The 22,944-nt window shown below is 44.6% G+C and overlaps 1 protein-coding gene across 1 annotated transcript in view; it reads left to right on the forward strand.

Annotated features, from left to right (window-relative positions):
* Positions 1 to 22,944, forward strand: part of VLDLR (very low density lipoprotein receptor) — a 114,433-nt gene that overhangs the window by 25,145 nt on the left and 66,344 nt on the right. Inside the window, exon 2 of the mRNA XM_033925291.1 lies at positions 22,605 to 22,724. Coding sequence (XP_033781182.1) covers positions 22,605 to 22,724 — 120 coding nt within the window. The remainder of the gene's footprint in view (positions 1 to 22,604; positions 22,725 to 22,944) is intronic.

Below are 22,944 nucleotides of genomic sequence, written 5' to 3' on the forward strand. Positions count from 1 at the left end.
AACTTGGTCCCGATCTTTCACACTTCAGTTTCTTAGACTTATCTTCAGTGGTTTATTCCAGAAAAATTTAACCAGCAAGCTTTCCATCTTATGATATATAGATTTTTCAAATAAGACATGCAGCATGCTAAGGATGCAATTGATAATGGGTAGAATCATTTTGTATCTAGTCTACCCCACCAAGATAACTTAAGAGGTGATCACCTGGTTGCCATTCTGATATGATCATACATATACGTCACATTATAGGACATTGTTTCTTCTATCATTGGTCCAATGATAACTAAAATAGTGAAGGAAGCGATAGGCAATAAGAAAAATTCATTCAGGAAATGGAAAAAGGACAAAACTGAGGGGAACTGGAAAGATCACAGGAAGTATCAAAAAGAATGTCACCGAGTGGTTTGAAAAGCCAAAAGAGTATGAAGAGAAGCTAGCCAGGGAAGCATGAAATTTCAAACCGTTTTTTAGAAAGGGAAGCAACCGGCTAGGGAAGAGGTGGGACCGCTGGACGACGGAGACAGGAAGTGAGTAGTAAAGGAGGAGAAAGAAGTGGCAGAAAAACTTAACATGTTCTTTTTGTCTGTATTCACAAACAGACACATCCAACATACAGAACCTGAGCAATTCTTCAATGGAAATCAAGCAGAAAACTAAAAACTGACAAATCCCCGGGTCCGGACGGAATACATCCAAGGGTTCTGAAGGAATTAAAGGAAGAGATAGCAGAACTACTGCAGCAAATTTGCAATCTATCCCTGAAAACAGGCTTGATCCCGGAGGGGTGGAAAATAGACAACGTTATGCCCATCTTTAAAAAGGGATCAAGAGGTGACCCGGTGAGTCTGACCTCAGTTCGGGGAAAATGGCGAATGCACTGATAAAAGAAAACATCGATGAACATTTTGAAAGAAATGAACTTCTGATAACCAGCCAACATGGTTTTTGCAAGGGGAGATCGTGCCTTCGAAGGAATTAACAAGCAGATGGACAAAGGAGACCCCATAGACATCATATCTAGATTTCCAAAAAGCCTTTGACAAGGTGCCCAATGAATGCCTACTCCAGAAACTGAAGAACCATGGGGTGGAAGGAGACGTACATAGATGGATCAGAAACTGGTTGGTGGGTAGGAAACAGAGGGTAGGAGTGAAGGGCCACTTCTCGGACTGGAGGAGAGTCACGAGTGGGGTCCCGCAGGGCTCGGTGCATGGGCTGCTGCTAGTTAATATATTTATAAATGATCTAGAAACAGGGACGAAGTGTAAAATAATAATTTTCAGATACCAAACTTTTTAGTGGAACTCAGACTAAAGAGGACTGCGAAGAATTGCAAAGGGACTTGAACAAACTATGGGCGACGAGATGGCAGATGAAGTTCAACATTGAGAAATGTAAACTATTACATATGGGAAACAGAAACCCGAGGTACAACTATATGATGGGAGGGATGTTATTAAATGAGAGTACCCAAGAAAGGGACTTGGGGGTAATGGTGGACATGACAATGAAGCTGACTGCATAGTGCGCAGCGGCCGCTAAGGCAAACAGAAAGCTAGGCATAATCAAGAAGGGTATTACAACCAGAATGAAATAAGCTATCCTGCCATTGTATCAGGCGATGGTGCATCCACATCTGGAGTACTGCGTCCAATATTGGTCGCCGTACCTTAAGAAGGACATGGCGTTACTTGAGAGGGTTCAGAGGAGAGCAACGTGCCTGATAAAGGGGATGGAAAACCTTTCATATGCTGAGAGATTGGAGAAACTGGGTCTCTTTTCCCTGGAGAAGAGGAAACTTAGAGGGGATATGATAAGAGACTTATAAAATCATGAAGAGAGTAGAGAGGGACAGATTCTTCAAACTTTCGAATAATAAAAACAAGAGGGAATTCAGAAAAGTTGAAAGGGGACAGATTCAAAACGAATGCTAGGAAGTTCTTCTTTACCCAACGTGTGGTGGACACCTGGAATGCGCTTCCAGAGAGCGTAATAGGGCAGAGTACAGTACTGGGGTTCAAGAAAGGATTGGACAATTTCCTGCTGGAAAAGGGGATAGAGTGGTATAGATAGAGGATTACTGCACAGGTCCTGGACCTGTTGGCCGCCGCGTGAGCGGACTGCTGGGCACGATGGACCTCAGGTCTGACCCAGCAGAGGCATTGCTTTATGTTCTTATGTTCAAAGTAAATACTTAAGCATTTAATTTTGCAAGGGGACCATTTAAATTCCCATCCCTTTCACCAGAAATTCTACCTCTGGACAATTTAATGGCATAATTTTCAGGTTTTGAAGCATTAAGCTTATATCCAGAAATAAAAGAAAAGGCATTGATTTGTTTGAAAGATATGCTGCAATGAGTCTGGAGTAGTAGACAGCAGAATGTCATCAGCATAAGCCGACAGCTTGATTTCAGAGGCTCCACAAGAAACACCTTTGATATTAAAGTTACCACACATTGCCATCAATAGAGGCTCCAAAGTCAGATTGAACAGTAATGGCGAAAGGGGACATCCTTGCCTCATATCAAGTAAATAGGATCTGACATTTGATTGTAGTGACAGGAGCAGTGTATACAATACAGTATACAATTGTTAAAGACCTTACTAATGTTAACCCTTGAAACTATATTCATTAACTGGAAAGATTTTTTTCTAAATTAGAATATAATATGTGGTGGAATGTTATGTCTATATAGTAAGTATGAGAAATTATATGCAATTGTGGAAATTTAGGAATTTATTGGAATGTTTATTGAAAATTAATGATGTTTTATGCTTAGTTTAGTTTTAAGTTAACTTTTTTTTCTGTTGTATATTTTTCTGTTTATCCTTTAAAAAATTTTTTTGTTTGTTTTTATTTTTTAAATTTAATGAAAGACAGCATACAGGAACATGGCAGGACAGCAATAGCAACAACTCACGGGGATGGGGAAATTGAGTTCCTGCAGGGATGGGGACAAATTTTTCCCTGTGTCCATCTCTACTTAGCACCAAGTGCTGGCTGAGGAGCACACTTGGGGCATATACCTAGAAAAGGTGGCCTCGCCAGATAGAACTTGACATTAGCTGTGGATGAGGTTAGCTTGGCAATACCTCAGACCGTAATGCCTTGGAGGCCACAAGAAAGGAGCCAGCACAGGACTGGTTTTAACATCCAGTGGTGACGACGGGTGACTGCTGCATAACATGGGCAACAAGCAGGACCTTAACCCTTTCAGGACCAAGGGACATATTTGTCCCATAACTTTAAAATCCTATAAATTTTGATTGGGATAGTCTACAGTTCTAAATTTGATATGTACGGATTCCATATGATACTGCCTTTATGTAAACAAACTGGTTCCGACATTCATTCATTAGCGTCGTTGCTAGATTGACGAGAAGATTCACTTGCCACACTGTCCATAAGCCAGAAGTGTGATTTTTTTAAATAAAAAATATTTCACAAAAAAAATCAATTTTTTGGCATCTGCAAGTCCTTTTTACCATAAAAATGTCGTCAAAACCACAAAAATTGGCCTACGATCCTTATGGTCCTGAAAGGGTTAAAGGGTACACATACCAAATGGGTTCCATTTAGAGGCAAGCTAAGGCCTGTTTTTCTTCCCCCCTCCCTCTCCACCAAGGGTTGCAGACAGTTCCTCTGCTTCTGATGGTATCTTAGTAACATAGTAAATGACAAAAGACCTGAACAGGCCATCCAGTCTGTCATTGGTTGCGTGCATTATAAATTCATGATTGATTTAGTCAACTTTCTTCTTTCTTTCTGGGCCATAGACTGTAAAGTTGACCAGTACTGTCTTGAGTTCCAACTACTAGAGTTGCCGTCGAAGCTCACTCCAGTCTATCCAGCCATCTTGTCACTTGCAAGATACAAACCATAATCTGCTCAGCAGCATCCTTAATTCTGAGTTACTAGAGTTCTCATCGATGCCCTCCCCAACCCAACCTATACAGAATGACCATATATGGGACACAGACCATGCAAATCTGCCCAGTACCAGCCTTAGTTAATTTATACTGTTCATTTTTCTAATTGTACATCTGGGGAGGGGGCGTTGGGTTAATACCACACTTTTGAATTCAGTCATTGTTTTCCTCTCCAACTCTTCTCCATGAGAGAATTTCTCAATATTACCCTAGAGTAGGGGTGGGCAAACTTTCTGACTCGTGGACCCCAATGAGTTTTTAATGTGACAGAGGGGCTGGGCTACGGGGTGGGGGCATCTGATGCTACAGGAGGAAACTGCACTCCAGCTACAGAATCCTCACAAGTTTTCTTTTTGTGCATTGTTAGAAAGTTGCGTGCATTCGCCAGTTTTGTCTCTCTCCCTCAAGCGTTGGCATCTGTCACCGATGGTTTCTATTTGCTATGGTATCTTTATTGCTTCAGTTCCTTCCTTCAGTGGGAAGTTGGTCGACCCAACTAAATGAATGGAAATGGAAAGAGCCAAAGGCTGTGCTTGACTTCCAAAAAACAAACAAAAAAATGCCTGCTGCTGGAGGAAAATAAAACAATGAACATCACGGCACTGAACTCTACTCAGTGGCCACTTGTCAGCAGCCCTGCTACCAATCACTGTGCTCTTCTGGTGCCAACAGTTCTCCGGGCACTTTTTTCTCACCTTGTCCTCCGTTTATCACTTATCTTAGCGTGATGGCTAAAAGTTTCGTTCTATCCACCAGATCCATCACCATTACCAAATTTTCTTTTCTTAAAAAATCATTTCCTGCTCTCATTGGCTAAATTGGACGTCGGTCAAGGAGCAACCGTTTCCCATAAGATCAAAGTACTAGGTACTAAGGCGGAGATAAACAAAGTTTCTTGTCAATTGACAATGGAAGGGCTAAAGCAGACATGGGCAAACTACAGCCCGCAGGCCATATTCAGCCCATTTAGTTGTTTAATCCGGCCCACAGCGTCAGAGGCAGCCATAGTTTGCCCATGTCTGCTCTAGAGGGTATAAATTGAGGTTTCAGGGTGGTAGTTTTACCATTTTCTCCAATATACCTGATTAAATTCTTTTGGTGTTTCTTGGGAGGTATAAGTACTGATCTTAAGTTTCAAACTCTTGTCATTTCTGGGACAGTCATAAGTCTGCCTGGCACTGTCTTTATGTTTCAAATTACTCACGTTTTTTGATCAGATCTCTGTAGCCCATCTTAAACAGATTGCACTGTACAGTACAACCCCCCCCCCCCTGAAATTCACAGGTATTCACAAGAACCCCCATGAATTTTGGAAAAACTGCAAATGTGGTGTTTCACCTGTCAAAGGGCAGCTGGAGCACCGGCGGGTGAAGAAAATCACTTGCGTTCTTCTCTGTAAACATCTTCTGCATCTTCCTGTAGTAAAGTCGGGCTACACCAGTGGTCTCAAACTCAAACCCTTTGCAGGGCCACATTTTGGATTTGTAGATACTAGGAGAGGTCCTCAGAAAAAAATAGTTAGTCTTATTAAAGAAATGACAATTTTGCATGAGGTAAAACTTTTTCTAGTTTATAAATCTTTCCTTTTTGGCTAAAGTCCTAATAATAATATTGTGATTTATAGCTAAAGAGACATATGATCGAGAAACTGTTATTTTATTTTGTGATTATGATAAATATACTGAGGGCCTCAAAATAGACCTGGTGGGCCACATGTGGCCCCCGGGCTGCGAGTTACTGAGGGCCTCAAAATAGACCTGGTGGGCCACATGTGGCCCCCAGGCTGCGAGTTTGAGACCACTGGGCTATACCAATCGGGAGCTGCGTGACATGCAGCTTCTGATTGGTGTAGCCCGACTTTTCTACAGGAAGAGGTGGTTGAGTAGACGTGAATAAGCAAGTCCACAAACCACAAATTCGCAGAGGAACACTGTACTGGCATTAACATCTGGAATTGCTATCTAAGCATCAGTTGACACATCATGTGCTCATGTAACTTTTTTTTTAAAATTTTTATAATCATATCACACTCTTTGAATTCAAACAATTTTGTCTCCACTGCTTGTGATGTGTGTTTTTCTATTTTTTTCCCCATTGCTGTTCTGGTGTCCTACTCGACAGGGGTCAGTTCAAGGAATCTATTGTGTAACAAACTAATCACTTTAAAAACCAAGACATTCAGCTAGATCTGTATGTGCCAGAAAGACCTAATTTTTGTTTAGGTGCAACCTGTTGGCCTGCTTAGAATTGAGCAAGTAAGCTGCATCTTGTATGCTGCCAATGCTCCCTTTGGGAGTTTTGAGATTAACACTTGCTGTGGTACTTATAATTTCACTTATGATGCACCACATACCATAACTTGGCTTAGGCGTGGAGGTTCATTTGTGCATTTTTATGCACAAACTATTCCATCTGAAGACATTGCATAGAGAATGAGCCCACTTAACTGAATTTTATGTATGACAGAACAGTGTGTGTTAAGTTCAGTTTAGAAAACTGACCTGGTAGAACATTCTTCCCAGGAGAAACAAAGTGAGAAACTCAGACCAGAATCGGTTTCTGGAATTTCTAGACTCTAATGCCAGAAACTCAACACCAGATCTAAAACAGTAATAGCGTACAGGTGAAGGACCACTTTAAAGTATCAGACATCAGATAAGGCCATGCTGTCTAGTGGTTTTGGAAAATGCTTGTTCTACTCTTCAAATCATATCGTCTTTGAGCTAAGGGCCGCCACGTGAGCAGACTGCTGGGCACGATGGACCACTGGTCTGACCCAGCAGCAGCAAGTCTTATGTTCTTAAGGTACAAAGCCTTTTTTTGAAAATGTTCCTTAGTTGCTGCTACTAGGAAGAGCCCTGTCTGCAGCAATGCAGCTTGCTATTTAAGGGGGTAGTGAAGGGCTAAACTCCCTGATCTTCCTACTCTGATACCTGGGTACAAAATGAGGTTAAATGTGAAGGGTGCTAAGTAAACGTGACTTTCTATACTTAAGATGTGCATCTTGGCACACTAAACGGTTTTCGTAATCTAATGGAAGATTGTAGCTGCAGCGTTCCCAAAGATGATGTGCATGTTTGACTTAGATGAGTGAGACTATTTAAGTTATCAGCTTTAAAGAAACTCGGAGCATTATTAATACCATTCAGGTAACTTAATGGATGAGCTTTCAGAATTTTGTGGCTTGTGTAGTTTTTGACAACCCTTAGCACGTCGATAAATTCAGGTCTGATTGTCATACAGGATAATTGAGTTTGCAAAGATGCAATGTAGTGGATTGTAGAACTAGTATGCACGTTTTAGTCACTATTATAGAACTTCATACAAGGACAAGATTAGATGATTAAACATTTTAATGAGCATCTCCCTTAGGTCCTATGTCTCTGAGAAGCAGCTGTTTGTGTATCTCCCAAAGGACTCCGTTGAGTCACAAGAAGCATGTTGAACAGAGAGCAGACATGGAAAAATGCTAGAGTACCTGAATAACACCATGTAAACCATTCTGCGCTCCCCTGGGAGAACAGTATAGAAAATTGAATGAATAACTTGTGCAGTTCACTTAAACATCCTCAGATTGTGCACAACTCGAGCTGACCAGATTAAGTGCCCAGCCAAGTGGAAACTGTTTTGACACTTTCAGACACGAATAAATAAGACATCTTTCACATTGACAAAAATGGCAATTGTCAATAGTCCAAACTCCCAACTGAAGTGCAATTTTATGAAAATACCTGGCACAAAGCACCATCCACAGCTCTTAAGCTATAGTACATATTCCATAGGCACTTTTAAAACCTTTTTTCCCTCTTCCCCCCCCCCCTGTAAATAGTTTTCACAGCAGCACTTTCAACCTTTGAAATTAGAGCATTAATGAGCCTGTTCTTTTCAGCAGCAGCTTCCCTAACTTCTATGTACATGTAATGTCTTGCCCAAACCACACACCCTTGTAGATGGATCCACACCAGATTCATGTAAGAACATAACTTTAAAAAAAAAACAAACAAAACTGTTCTAGAAGCTGCTTTTTAAAGGGGTCTGGGTTGTTTTTTTTTTTCAGTTTTGTATAAACGATTCAGGGAATTCTTCCACCTGAAAAATAAAACTAAAACTTGTGTGTGGGGATTTTTTTTTTTAACTGGTGCAGCTACATATTGAAGTTTCCAAGACTGCTGCTGAGTCCTAGCCATATTTTCAACAATGGCCCCTTCTACTGCACATGGACTCGAGCATTCTCTTTCAAGAAGATAAACTTGGGGCTTTTTTTTTTTTAATGTAGGAATAGGAGTACAGTGGCAATATTGGTTCTGATCTTTTGAAGTCGCCAATTCATAAAGCCACAGTAATAGAAATTACATAGAAACATAGAAGATGATGGCAGAAAAGGGCTACAGCCTATCAAGTCTGCCCACTCTACTTACCCATCCCCCTGTCTATGCCCTAATGACCCAATTGCCTTAACTTGACCCTCGTAGGGATCCCACGTAGGTATCCCATTTATTCTTGAAGTCACCTGCACTGGAAGCTTGTTCCAATGATCAACCACTCTCTCTGAAGAAATACTTTTCTGGTGTCGCTATGAAATTTTCCGCCCCTGAGTTTGAGCGGGTGCCCTCTTGTACCATCTGGGACGGACAACCAAATTTTTTATAATTTCAGAAAGGGGCTAGGAGGCCAGATTAGTCCTGCCTAGTTGTTGTGCTAGGATACAACATCATATTGCCATAGTCGCTATTAATACAGTCCCTAGAGATTTTTACCCTTTAAAAGTAATAGCCAGTGATTGGCAAATTCTGAATTGTATAAAAGTCAAACAAAATAGTTCAAGGTTCAGCAAAATGAGAGCCTATGGCAGGCTCAAATTAACACTCTGTTCATCAACGCCCTTCAGGGCTCTAGATCAGATTCTCTTCTCTTGGATGGGCCTTCTTCCGTCTCTGTAAAACAAATGACATCTATTTTAGTTCTAGTGCTTTTGTTTGTGCCCTAGACAAAACCCCAAACCTCAAAACAGTACCTCAAGACATCTGCTTCATGGTTCCCAATCCTGTCCTGGGGGAACCTCAGTCAATCCAAGTTTTCAAGATATTCGCAACTAATATTTTGAGATTGCATGTGGTGTAGACAAATCTGTTAAAGGACAAGTTTGGGAGCTAAATCTGAGGTAAAGATGCACTGGGTTTTAGCTCTCACCTGAGGTAAAGCACAAGCATTCTTGAGATCTGCTTCAGAAGCTGCCCACAGATGGTACTTAAGACCTGTTTAAGGTCTTAAAGGTCAAGCAGACCTAGAGAACTTCTACTCTGCCAATTCTTTGTTCTATTGAGGACTAACTTGACCCTGTGGGGGCAATTCATAGCAACTGCTCAGGAGCTCCCAACCGCTAAATGCCATTTAGTGACGAAGATACAACTACAGCTATACAGTATAGCCATAGCTTGGCATGCTTCTCTAGCAATACCTCGAAAGACACATTTGCCCTTAAGCAGTGGATATGTTCTGCTTTTCTCCCCTTAATCAAAACACTAGATCTATTTCTCTTGTAAGAGGAAATCTTTCAGTTATGTAACAACTGATCAAACTCCTGAAGTTCCCTTCAGAACACTCAAGCAGAACTAGCAAGTGCAGTGGATATAGATCTTAAGGTTGTGTTTGCTTGTTTCACACAGTGAAGTGGTCCTTCCAGAAGGAAAAGCAATCCAATTTTATCCTGGCAGTTAGGTTGATGCTGTTGGTGTTATCTGAACATTTTTATAGTAGGCCATGGCATACAATACACCCATGGGGAGGGGAGGGGCACAGGCACACTGATTGGCTGCTAATCTATATGCAAACTGCACAAGAGCAATATTTCGCTCACCCTACCAGAGACCAAATAAAAGGAAATGTCTGCTTTCCTTTTCAGTTTAAACATTGGAGATGCACTCTTGATATACAAAAGACAAGTGCATTTTTGTTAAGTCTTGGCCTTAGGAATGTACTTCCTATTCAGATGCCTTTGATTTGTAAAGCTTTTATCTTCAGACCTTTTAACAGATGGGATCCCTCTGTCCTATTTACCAATGTAGTTCTCTCCTCCTTTCCCAATATGTTACAGTACATCTGTCTGGTGTTTTGGTTTTTTTTTTTTTTTGTGCAGCCCAATTTCATAGCCTAAGTACTCCGCTTAGAAATTTGATAAGCAGATTAACAAATTTTTAAATAAACTTGGAAATTTTTTTTAAATTTTAAATGATATTTTCACTTCCCTTATCTAGTTCAATGTGTTGGTTCTTTCCTCCTCTTTACAATCTTACTTTCTGATTCTCTACTTGGTGACTGTTCATTCACCTTTTTGATCTGATCACTGCCTTGAATATCACAAAGTCCCTATTTCCATCTACTGTAGTTGGGTTTCTCTCCCCTCCCCCCCCCCCCCCAATTAGTGCAAGATCCTTTCTCATAACCACTCTTATTTCCAAGCTTCACACTTCTACCTTCAGCCTACCAGATACAGCCCTACCAGGTCATATCCTTCCACTTAATTCCCCCACTACCCAAGCCTCAGCCAGCCTGACAGCTTAGAGATCCTTGGATGGTGAACAATGCCCTGCCTCTTGGTTACACCATTACTTAACCAAGAAGAGCATATCTGTTAACATGCTATCAACCATGAGCACGTCAATCATAGTGGGCTAGCCCTGCCTTATACTGCAGTCTAACAGCTTCATTAACAGGCCTGGGATCTCCAGCTACACTATTCATATCTGTACTATTTTTTTTTTTCTCTCTACATATTGAGTGGGAGCTACATACATACTGAACTACCATCTGAGAACCAGGGGAACTGGGTTAAATTCCCCCTGCAGTTCCTTGTAACTGAGCTAAACTTTTTTTTTAACACACATGGCCCCAGTGAATAACCTGTGGCAAAAGCCAGAGGTGAACCCAGAAGTACTGAGGGGGACAAAGCTCAGGAGAGCAACAGCTGTCTGCTACTAGAAGCCAGCTTTAGTATTTCTATGCCTGTGAAAAGCTCGGTGGGCTACAGCCAGAACAGTGTGACGCCAGGGTCTGGCATAGATGCAAAGGGAGTGAGCAGTGAGTCGGCGGAATCCTGCCAATGAGGGACTATTGCTAAACAGTGCTACTTAGCTTTGGGGCAGCTGCGCAGACCCAGAACCCCGACACCTGAACAGCAACTTCTAGCACAACATCCTCTACTTCATAACTCACTCTGAAACATGTTCTAAATGGCTAAAGCCCAGTTTTAGTGCATATATTTAATCAGGGGCCTAGATGGGTAATGGCTTGGATGCTGGTCAGTCAAGAGTAGCGCTCCCTTCAGGCAGAAATGGATGTTGCTGGACACTGATGGCATCTGTTCATGGATTTTCAGAGCATCTCAGATAATTGGCATCAGGGGTCTCAAAGTCCCTCCTCGAGGGCCGCAATCCAGTCTGGCTTTCAGGATTTCCCCAATGAATATGCATGAGACCTATTTGCATGCACTGCTTTCATTGTATGCTAATAGATCTCATGCATATTCATTGGGGAAATCCTGAAAACCTAACTGGATTGTGGCCCTCGGGGACTTTGAGATCCCTGATTTACATCTACTGGCAGTAGTTCCCAACCTTGTCCTGGAGGACCACCAGCCAGTTGGGTTTTTGGGATGACCCTAATGAATATACATGAAAGATTTGCATATAATGGAGGTGAATTTCTTTCACATCAAGCAGCATTGTGGGGTAAAGACCTAGATAACTGCTTTCGCCCACTACTTATGAGGAATTCAGAAAACGTCTAAAAACAACTGTTCCTAAAGTATCTAGACAACTGACCCACTCATCTTTCTCCTCCATAGTGATTCCTCTGTCCTATTAATCTCTCTCTCCTCAACAATGCATTTCCGGTCCTATTAACTCCTCTTCCCCCTTCTTAAATTCAATCAATTTGTACCTCGCTTAATCTATTGTAAACCTCATAGAACTTAACGGTATTGCGATATATAAACTGTTGTTGTTGTTGTTGTTATTATTATATGCAAATCTTATGTATATTCATTAGGGTCATCCCAAAAACTCGACTGGCTGGTGGTCCTCCAGGACAGGGTTGGGGACCACTGCCCTATAACATCTTAAGCCATAGAGGTACTGCTTAGCTCAGGGCTGTCCCAAGTCCAGTCCTCAAGATCTACCGGCAGGCCAGGTTTTATGCATGAGAGAAATTTGCATACCAAGAAGGCAGTGCAGGCAAATCTCTCTCATGCATATTCATTGTGGATATCCAGAAAACCTGGCCAGCCAGTAGATCTCAAGGACTGGACTTGAGCAGCCCTGGCTTAGCTAAACACTATCTTTTTATTGGGCTACATACAACATCATAATAGGTTAGTCATAACAGTTCAACTTTTTACTATAGACTTTCCTCAAAACAGTACATGGCACAACTTAATGCTCTTAATGGCACAGGACACCTTATGCTGCAAGCATGCTCACGCACTACCTAGGATTGCAATGCTGCCCCAAATAATAGATACCCTGTTCTGAGCATATGCATTGCTATACTGGGACAGACTCTTCCATTAAGCCTAGGGTTACCATATTTTTCTTCAGGAAACCTCAGACACATTCTGCCTCTAGCCTTGCCCCCCCCCCCCCTATTTCTTCCAGATGAGCTCCAGTCATGTCTGGAGCATATGCAAATGTGTGATGTCATCTAAGCATGCTCAGAGGCCTTTGGATGCGACCGCTGCGACCGCAACTCATCAGGGCTTTTTAAAACCTAGACAAATACTGTTATCCCAGGACAAGAAGGCAGCATATTCTTAACGCATGGGTGACGTCACCGACGGAGCCCCGGTACGGACCTTTTTAACTAGAAAGTTCTAGTTGGCCGCACCGCGCATGCGCAAGTGCCTTCCCGCCCGACGGAGGAGAGCGTGGTCCCCAGTTTCTTCGTTTCCGCGGAGCGAAGAAGACGCATGCGTTTTCAACGGCCGTTGAAAAACTAATTTTTGCCTTCCCGCTCGCGTATTTTTTCACTTTTTTCCTTTTTTCTTATCAGATTCCCTTTATTTTTGTTTTCAAAAAAAAAAAACAACTCGTCGAGTTTTCCTTATTTTTTCAGGCCGGCCCCGGCGGGGCCTGTTGCCACCATACAGGCCTCCGGGTTCGATTTTGCGGAGGCCGTGTTTCCATTCATGCCCCCTCAACCGGGTTTTAAGAAGTGCCAGCGGTGTGCACGCCCGATCTCCCTCACCGACCCACACAATTGGTGCCTCCAGTGCTTGGGTCCAGAGCATCGGGCTGACGCCTGCACCCGCTGTGCTACGCTTAAAAAGCGTACTTTGAAAAATCGGCAGATCCAGCAAAATATTTTGTTTGGTACCAGATCTGCCATGGAACCGGTTGCGACGTCAACGGCACCACAAAAGTCGGCACTGACGACATCAACACCACCGGACCCTTCCTCGGGGTCGTTGGGCCCAGGTAAGCCGGCTAAGAAGCCTCTCACTTCCCTTGAGCGCCCTCCTGCCACGGTTGCGACACTGGCCCTCCCGGCACCGCACCGGCCCCGCAAACGCTCCGCTCCGATCTCGGTGAGTGCCTCATCATCGGCCTCCTTATCGCCGGAGCGTAGAGCGGCACCTATGGTACCGAAGAAGAAAAAAGCAGTACCGGTGCCTCCCCTGGACGACCGCATCGTGGCCATACTCCAAACACAGTTACAGGAGCAGCTGCAACAACGGCTCCAACAACTGTTGCCGGCATTGCTGGCACCGCACCTTCCGGTACGGGACCGGTCCGAGCCTCACACTGTCCCATCGGTGTCGACCCCCTCGGTACCGATTAATACTTCCATGCCGGTGCTCTTGGCAGAAACACCTACAGTACATACCCGTGATGCTGCCGACCCTGTCCGGTCCCAGGAACGACATCGGTCTTCTTCACCCTGTACCGCCTCAGTGCGCTCAGGCAAATCTCTTTCAAAGACCCGCCATGCCGAGCCCTCCACACCAATGTCCAAACGTACGCACCCCGACGTTAGGGACCCAGATTTGTGGGAAGACTCCCCTCACGGTACCAAGGAGGACACTTCGTCAACCGACGAAGAACCCTCCATGACCGACACCGTCTCCAAACCAGAGCAATCCTCTTTCTCCAAATTCCTTAGGGAGATGTCAGCAGCTCTTTCCATTCCCTTAGAGTCCGACTCTAAAAAGTCTCAGGCTTTCCTCGATGCCCTAGACTTTGAGCAACCTCCCAAAGAATTTCTGAAGTTGCCCGTCCACGACATCTTACGGGAAACTTTCTATAAACTGGGAAGCTCCCCTCACGGTTCCTGGAGCCCCTCGTAAACTGGATAGCTTGTACCGGGTTATTCCAATCCCAGGGTTTGATAAACCTCAATTGCCCCACGAGTCCCTCCTGGTGGAATCTACTTTGAAAAAATCTCAGGGTTCCAGTGTATGTCTCCACCCCTCCTGGCAGAGAGGGAAAAACCATGGATAAATTTGGTAAGCGCCTTTTCCAAAATGCCATGTTAGCCAATAGAGCCAACAACTACACCTTCCACTTCTCCTTCTACATGAAGCATCTGGTGCAACAGCTCTCCTCCTTACAGAAATACCTTCCTGAACGTAAGGTCCCTCTTTTCCAGCAACATATTTCCAGCCTCCTCCAACTCAGGAAATTCATGGTTCGCTCCATCTACGACTCATTTGAGCTGACCTCTCGCGCATCTGCCATGGCGGTGGCCATGCGACGTTTGGCATGGCTGAGAGTCTCTGACCTGGACATTAACCACCAGGACCGCCTGGCTAACGCACCTTGTCTGGGTGATGAACTCTTCGGAGAGTCCCTGGACTCAACAACCCAGAAACTCTCAGCACATGAGACCAGGTGGGACACTCTGATTAAACCTAAAAAGAAGACTCCACCTGCTCGCACCTACAGACAGCAGTCTTCATACCAGCGCAGGTTCTCGGCCAGACCTCTCAACCTGCCTCAACAGCAGCCTCGCCGACCTCGTCAACAGCATCAATCTCAGGCTCGCTCAGTCTCACCAACCTGCCAAGCCTCTCCCTCCATCAAAACCATCTCAGCCCTTTTGACTTTTTCCTCCAGGGCATAGCCAGTCTCCCATCATCATTGCCTCTTCCTCAGCCTATCAGAGGTCGCCTCCAAATCTTCCTCAACCGTTGGGAGGTCATCACATCAGACCAATGGGTCCTCAACATCATTCGCCACGGCTACTCTCAACTTCCAGACTCTTCCACCAGACAATCCTCCCGTAGAGTCTGCTTCTCACTCCTCCCAAACCCCCCTCCTCCTGAGGGAGGTCCAATCCCTCCTTCTCAATGCCATCGAAGAGGTGCCTCCGGACCAAAGGGGTCAGGGATTCTACTCCCGCTACTTCCTGGTTCCCAAGAAGACAGGAGACCTTCGTCCCATCCTCGATCTCAGGGACCTCAACAAGTGTCTAGTCAAGGAGAAGTTCAGAATGCTCTCCCTTGCCACGCTTTACCCTCTTCTCTCTCAACACGACTGGCTATGTTCCCTGGACCTCAAAGAGGCCTACACTCACATCCCAATCAATCCGACTTCACGTCGCTACCTACGGTTCAGATACAGCACCGTCACTATCAGTACAAAGTGCTACCTTTTGGCCTCGCTTCATCGCCCAGGGTGTTCACCAAGTGCCTTATTGTGGTGGCGGCCTTCCTCAGGTCTCACAACCTCCAGGTGTTCCCCTACTTGGACGATTGGTTGGTGAAAGCACCTACGTCTCCACTTGTGCTACAAGCCACTCATCACACCATCTCTTTCCTCCATCTCCTGGGGTTCGAGATCAACTACCCCAAGTCGCATCTGCTTCCCACGCAGCGACTTCAGTTCATTGGAGCAGTTCTTGACACCACACTAATGAGGGCGTTTCTCCCCTCCGACCGTCAACGGACCCTGCTCCACCTCTGTCGTCAGGTGCTCCTTCATCACTCCATTCCTGCCCGACAGATGATGGTCCTCCTGGGCCACATGGCCTCGACGGTCCATGTGCTTCCTCTGGCGCGACTCCACCTCAGGACACCTCAATGGACTCTTGCCAACCAATGGTCACAGACCACAGATCTTCTTTCTCATCCCATCTCTGTGACATCGTCTCTTCAGCAATCTCTTCAATGGTGGTTGAACTCCTCAAATCTTTCCAGGGGTCTACTCTTTCATCTACCCCCTCACTCCATGATCATAACCACGGATGCCTCCCCCTATGCGTGGGGAGCTCACCTGGGAGATCTACGCACCCAGGGACTCTGGTCCCCTCAGGAGCGTCAACATCACATCAATTTCCTGGAACTCAGAGCCATGTTCTATGCTCTCAAGGCCTTCCAGCACCTTCTCTGCCCTCAGGTCCTTCTCCTGTGCACAGACAATCAAGTCGCCATGTACTACATAAACAAGCAAGGCGGCACCGGATCTCGCCTCCTTTGTCAGGGGCTCTCAGCATCTGGACCTGGGCCACGGCTCGCAATCTCTTCCTCAAGGCTGTCTATATTCAGGGCGAACAGAACTCCCTGGCCGACAATCTCAGCCGCATCCTTCAACCTCACGAGTGGACTCTGGACCCTTCAACACTCCACTCCATCTTTGCTCGCTGGGGCACTCCACAGGTGGACCTCTTTGCAGCGCCTCACAACCATCAGCTACCCCAGTTCTGTTCCAGACTCTTCTCTCCTCATCGTCTGACCCCAGATGCATTCCTGCTCGACTGGACGGATCGGTTCCTCTATGCCTTTCCTCCACTACCTCTGATGTTGAGGACGTTATCCAAACTCCGCAGGGACAGGGCCACCATGATTCTCATCGCTCCTCGGTGGCCTCGCCAACACTGGTTCTCCCTCCTGCTTCAGCTCAGCTCCAGGGAGCCCATTCCTCTTCCTGTGTTTCCTACTCTACTTACACAGCACCGTCAGTCTCTACTGCATCCCAATCTGTCTTCGCTCCACCTGACAGCTTGGTTTCTCTCAGGCTGACCTCTCCAGAGAATCTGTCTCAGCCTGTCCGTCGCATTTTGGATGCCTCCAGGAAACCGGCCACCCTCCAATGTTACCATCAGAAGTGGACCAGGTTCTCCTCTTGGTGTCTACTGCATCATCACGATCCCACCTCATTAGCGGTGGAAACTGTACTGGACTATTTGCTCTCTCTGTCAGATGCTGGCCTCAAGTCTACCTCAATCAGAGTCCACCTCGGTGCCATCACTGCGTTTCATGAGCCTATCCTCGGAAAACCTCTCACGGCTCATCCACTGGTTTCCCGGTTCATGAGAGGCCTCTTCAATGTCAAACCACCTCTGAAGCCTCCTCCTGTCTGGGACCTGAATGTGGTTTTATCAGCCCTCATGAAACCCCCTTTTGAGCCTCTTGCCACAACTTCGCTCAAACTTCTAACATGGAAGGTGCTTTTCCTCATTGCCATCACCTCTGCCAGGAGGGTTAGTGAGATGCATGCACTGGTCGCCGATCCACCGTTCACTGTTTTTCACCATGACAAGGTGGTTCTGCGTACCCATCCTAAATTCCTTCCCAAGGTGGTCTCGGCTTTTCACCTCAACCAGTCCATTGTGTTGCCTGTCTTTTTCCCTAAACCCCATTCTCATCCTGGGGAACAGGCGTTGCACACGCTGGATTGTAAGCGTGCCCTTGCATACTACCTTGACCGTACCAGGGCTCACCGCTCGTCCCCTCGGCTCTTTCTGACCTTCGATCCTAACCGTCTAGGTCGTCCTGTCTCTAAACGGACGCTTTCCAACTGGCTTGCTGCCTGTATTGCGTTCTGTTACGCTCGGGCCGGTCTCTCACTGGAAGGTGCTGTCACGGCCCACAGGGTCAGAGCTATGGCTGCTTCTGTGGCTTTCCTCCAGTCCACGCCCATCGAGGAGATCTGCAAGGCTGCCACTTGGTCCTCAGTTCACACGTTCACTACCCACTACTGTCTGGATGCCTTCTCCAGACGGGATGGACACTTCGGCCAATCTGTGTTACAAAATTTATTTTCCTAATGGCCAACCATCCCTCCTCCCTCTCTGTTAGCTTGGAGGTCACCCATGCGTTAAGAATATGCTGCCTGCTTGTCCTGGGATAAAGCACAGTTACTTACCGTAACAGGTGTTATCCAGGGACAGCAGGCAGATATTCTTACGTCCCACCCTCCTCCCCGGGTTGGCTTCTTAGCTGGCTTATCTTAACTGGGGACCACGCTCTCCTCCGTCGGGCGGGAAGGCACTCGCGCATGCGCGGTGCGGCCAACTAGAACTTTCTAGTTAAAAAGGTCCGTACCGGGGCTCTGTTGGTGACGTCACCCATGCGTTAAGAATATCTGCCTGCTGTCCCTGGATAACACCTGTTACGGTAAGTAACTGTGCTTTTTGGAAAGTCCTTCCAGGAGCCCTGACAGTTCTCTAAAGAGGACATGTGCGGGTTTCCCAGATGTCTGGCAACCCTAATTAAGCCCAATATCTTAACAGTTGCCAATCCAGCTGAGTAACCTGGTAAGATCTAAGAGTGAAACAATTTCACTGCTACTTCATGAAATATTCAAGGAAAATTAAATTAGAGCAGTTTTGGATCTTTAAACACTGGAGTCATTTGGTTTGAATAAAGTTGCATGGATGATTTAGCCATTATAGTTGAGGGTTGCTTTTAAATCACATTACCATGTCACTAGTGGTTAATACGCCACGTCTATGTTTGAAATGTGAATGAAATTGAAGTGAAATCGGTGTGAGGTGAGACTGTCGGGTGAAGTTTAAAAGTTTTCTCTGCATTTAAGACAATTATGTTAGCAATTGTTTTATGGAGTAATTTTGATTTTAACAGGGGGATATTGCCTTGAAACAGCCTGTATGGGTGAGACATGAATTCATATCAGGGGTTTGATTAACAGCATAAGATTGCACCTGCAGGAATTTAAAATGCCCATCCATTTGTCCATAAAGACTTATTAGTAAACATACGTGGCTCTTTAACATGCAGTCCACGAGGATTTTTTTTTTTGATACTGCACTAAAGTTCAGCATGAGAGGCATTTTATGGAGGTTCAGAAGATCTAGCCAATTATCATTTTGTTCTAATAGTGCTGAGTGTTGCGTAAGCACCTGCATTTGTTCATCCATATGTCCAAAGTAGTCTTTATTAGTTTGTGCCATGATTAATCTTAAATAGGAAGTAAGGCACTTATTTCAAAGGTAATTTAGGATGTGCTAACTAGGATCAGCACTAAACCACACATCCAGGCAATATCAACGAGCACAAAAATTCACCAATATATCTTAATTAGTCCAAATTTTGCAGGTGTTCAATTAAGTATTCATGTTATGAGTTTAAAATTCATGGTTTTCAAAATTGGAACATTCTCAATTTCCAACCTTCTATTAATGAGCAGAAAAACTTTCACTATCTTGCATTTGCACTGGGAAAAGCCTGCCAACAAAAATTCATGTTTCGCCCATGCAGGCTGTTCAGGGCAATATCCCCCTATAAAAAAAAAAAAAATCCAAATTCCATAAAACCATTGCTAAATAAGGAGTGTAGACACTTGAAGAGCTGGGACATCATTTCTTTATTCCAGAAGAAAGAGACCAGGGTACCAACATCACTGGTCTCTTCTGATCTTTCTGCCACAGTACAATATACTGGGTTCTCAACTTTTCTCCCTCCCTAACTTAAATCCTTTATTTCCAGGATGCCACTGTCCATGCCTTTCCCTAACACTTGACTCTTAATTGCATGTTCTGTGCCACTTGGGATTTTCCTCACTGTCCTTCATTCCTAACCTGAAACAGTATACTTATCTACTACTTCCCTTTTACAGGCACACATGTATCGCAGCATAAACTGCAGTGTTTCTCAAGCAGGTCTTGGAGCACCCTGTAGCCCATGGATCTCAAAGTCCCTCCTTGAGGGCCGCAATCCAATCAGGTTTTCAGGATTTCCCCAAAGAATATGCATGAGCTCTATGTGCATGCACTGCTTTCAATGCATATTCATTGGGGAAATCTGAAAACCCGACTGGATTGCGGCCCTCAAGGAGGGACTTTGAGATCCCTGCTGTAGCCCGTCTAGTTTTTTGATATAGCCACAGAATGTAACACTTGGAGCAGTGTCCCACAAACTTTCTTGAGCGGTGGCACACTAAAGGTAGTGGCCGTGGCTTGAGGCAACCGGAAGTGCGCAGATATCGCCGTGATGACATCACACGCATGCGTGACATGTCGATGGCCACGTGTGTGTGAAGGCCCTCCAGGAGGACCCTGAGATGCCCATGGGGGGGTTGCCAGAAGGGAAGAGGGTCAGAGAGAAGGAAGGTGCTGGCACCCACTGATTGCTTACAGGACATGCTGAAGGCAGTCAGCAGGTACCAGCACTTCTTCTCCTCCCCAGCGTACCATGGCACACCTGAAATCTCAGGAGGTACACTGACTTAGAGTGTACTCTCCATTACATGCAACTCTAATGCATATTAATACCTGAATTAAACTGCTGAGAACCCCCTAGCAAGTCTTATCAAAAGGTCCTGATCCATTGTTGCATGGTTAAAATTAATGAACCACACAATTGCTAGTTGGGCAAGTAACTTATCCCCTGCTAGCTCTTCACTGCACAATCAAGAACCTGAATTAACCAGCCCTTCCTATTCAAGAGCTTGGTTGAGTCGCCAACTCATGCTTCCCTAAATGAATCCTTGGTAATTAGGTCTTTCTGTCCAAAGAATATCAACATGGTTAAGCAGTCACCTACGGCAGACTTGCTTTTTTGAGGGAGGGGTGATGAGAGGTTCTCAAGTGGCACTTTCTCAACATAGAAGGTATGTTAGAAAACACATCTTTAATTAGATGATGGCCTCCTTCTTCCCAGGTATATAGGGGAGTCCAAGGGTCCTAATCAAATTGAGTAGGGGCACCAGGGTTTGCCTAGGTTCTTACTTGGTTCTTATATTCCTTGGTGCTTCTGTTGCAACCAAAACTGATCTGTAGTACAACTTGAACTATGTCGCATCTAACTCTACCACTACAGTTTAACATAAGCTTTAGTGTTGGTTGCCTAGACTAGGTATTTACTACAGAGCAGACATGAACTCAGATTGGCTAAGGCATAAGCACAAATCCATATTTAAAGAGCAGGACTGGTTCAACTTAATGTTTCTCTAGTTTAACCAAGTAAAAGTTTTGTGATGGTGTGTTATTTTTTTTTTTTTTAGCCAACCCATTTTTTAAGGGAAGTTTTTCACCATACAGGAAGGGTCAGCTTTCAAAGCCAGACATCTATATATACTGAATTTTTGTTCCTGGCTTAAGTGCCATTGGCTAAATATTAAGGCTTCACTTGGTAGTGGCTTGACCTCTGGAATCTGGTGTAATAGTATTAAGTGCTTGGAAATAAATTCTAGATTGTTCTATAGTAGCTCTTGGGAGTTAAGAGAGCACACAGTGCTGCTGAATAGATTACAAATCTTGGTGAAAAGGAAACTACAATTGTAGAAATGAGGAATCTTGTCCTGTAAGTGCTTGCCATGTGCACCACTGATATTGTGGACTTGAAGCGGTGCGACTTCAAAACAGCCATCAGCTGTGATCTTTGACAGTGGCTTAAAGCCTGGCATTTTCTCCTGTCAGGTTGAATCCACTTCTGTTATTCCCTAGTCATCTGCTGAAAAGATCTAAGGCTGCTTTTTTTTAACTAAATGTGGTAGAAATCTGCTAAAACAGATTCTACACAGCACTTAAGGCATTTACATTTTATTTTTGAAGTTTGCTAATGGAATATTGATACACTTCTTAGGCAAAATAACCTAGAGGCACTTTCCACTAAGTGCTCATAACTCCGTTATCTAGTTGGCACACTAGCTGGTTAATAAATACCTTCCCAGGCCATGATGTACTCGCTCCCCCCCCAAAAAAAAAAAAATTATTTAAACTCGTCAGCATACATAGTAAAATACACTTCTCCCTCCATATTTGTGGTTTCCGTATCTACGGTTTCACTTATTCACGATTTTTTGGCTGCTGACTCCACCCCCCCAAATATCACCAAAGTTTTTTTCCTTTCTGTACAGTAACAAAGTGTATCACTTACCATTACTGTGCTGTAACTCTAAAAATTGCTGCTTCCATGCTTTCTCCCACAAATGTGCAATGAGAAAAACGCTTCCCAGCATTCCTAGAGAGAGAGGCTTTTTCCCAGCATGCAAATTGCTGGTTGGCTTCCCTGAAATCGCTGCTTGCTTGCCTGCCCCTGAAAAGTTATTTGCGGTTTCAATAGTAAAAATGACACTTTCCCAAAACTGCAAATAACAGTTAGTTATTCGCGGTTTTTGCCATATTCGCACCTATTGGCCGCCTGTATCCACTGCGAATACGGAGGGAGAAATATACTACAAAAACACTAATTTCTTGATGTGCTGTTGAACATGAGAATGGATTACCTCTAAACATGTCTGTCCTTTAAAGGTCCCCTTAATGTTGCTCAACAGTTTTTGGGGGTTTTTTTGGGGGGTGCAGGGAAGGCCTAAAAGGTTGCATTTTTCTATACAGTAACTAGCAGGATAGAGGTTTTAGACTTTCTAAACCCCATGCCTTTGAAGAACTTGTGTGGCAAGGTGACTTTTTTAAAACTTTTCTGCTTTTTGTTTCAAGGGGTAAAGTCAAAATGTGAGGACTCTCAGTTCCAGTGTGACAATGGCCGGTGTATTACTTTCTTATGGAAGTGTGATGGGGATGAAGACTGTCTTGATGGCAGCGATGAGACTTCCTGTGGTAAGCTGCCGAGTTTAACAAGCTTATTTAATGTGCTGGCAAATCATGTAATACTGAACTTGTTCTTGTTTCTTTTACTTTCTCTTCCCCCCCCTCCCCTGATAATCAATAGCAAAATATCAGACGAGGACATAGTCAAATCTCTACACTGGAAGAAGTTTTAAAAGCAATAGGCGAGGCAAGCGGGTTGTCCAATCCATCATATTGGAGGCTGCCCTCT

Source organism: Geotrypetes seraphini, chromosome 1 (genome assembly GCF_902459505.1).
Source record: "Geotrypetes seraphini chromosome 1, aGeoSer1.1, whole genome shotgun sequence".
Lineage (NCBI taxonomy): Eukaryota > Metazoa > Chordata > Amphibia > Gymnophiona > Dermophiidae > Geotrypetes > Geotrypetes seraphini.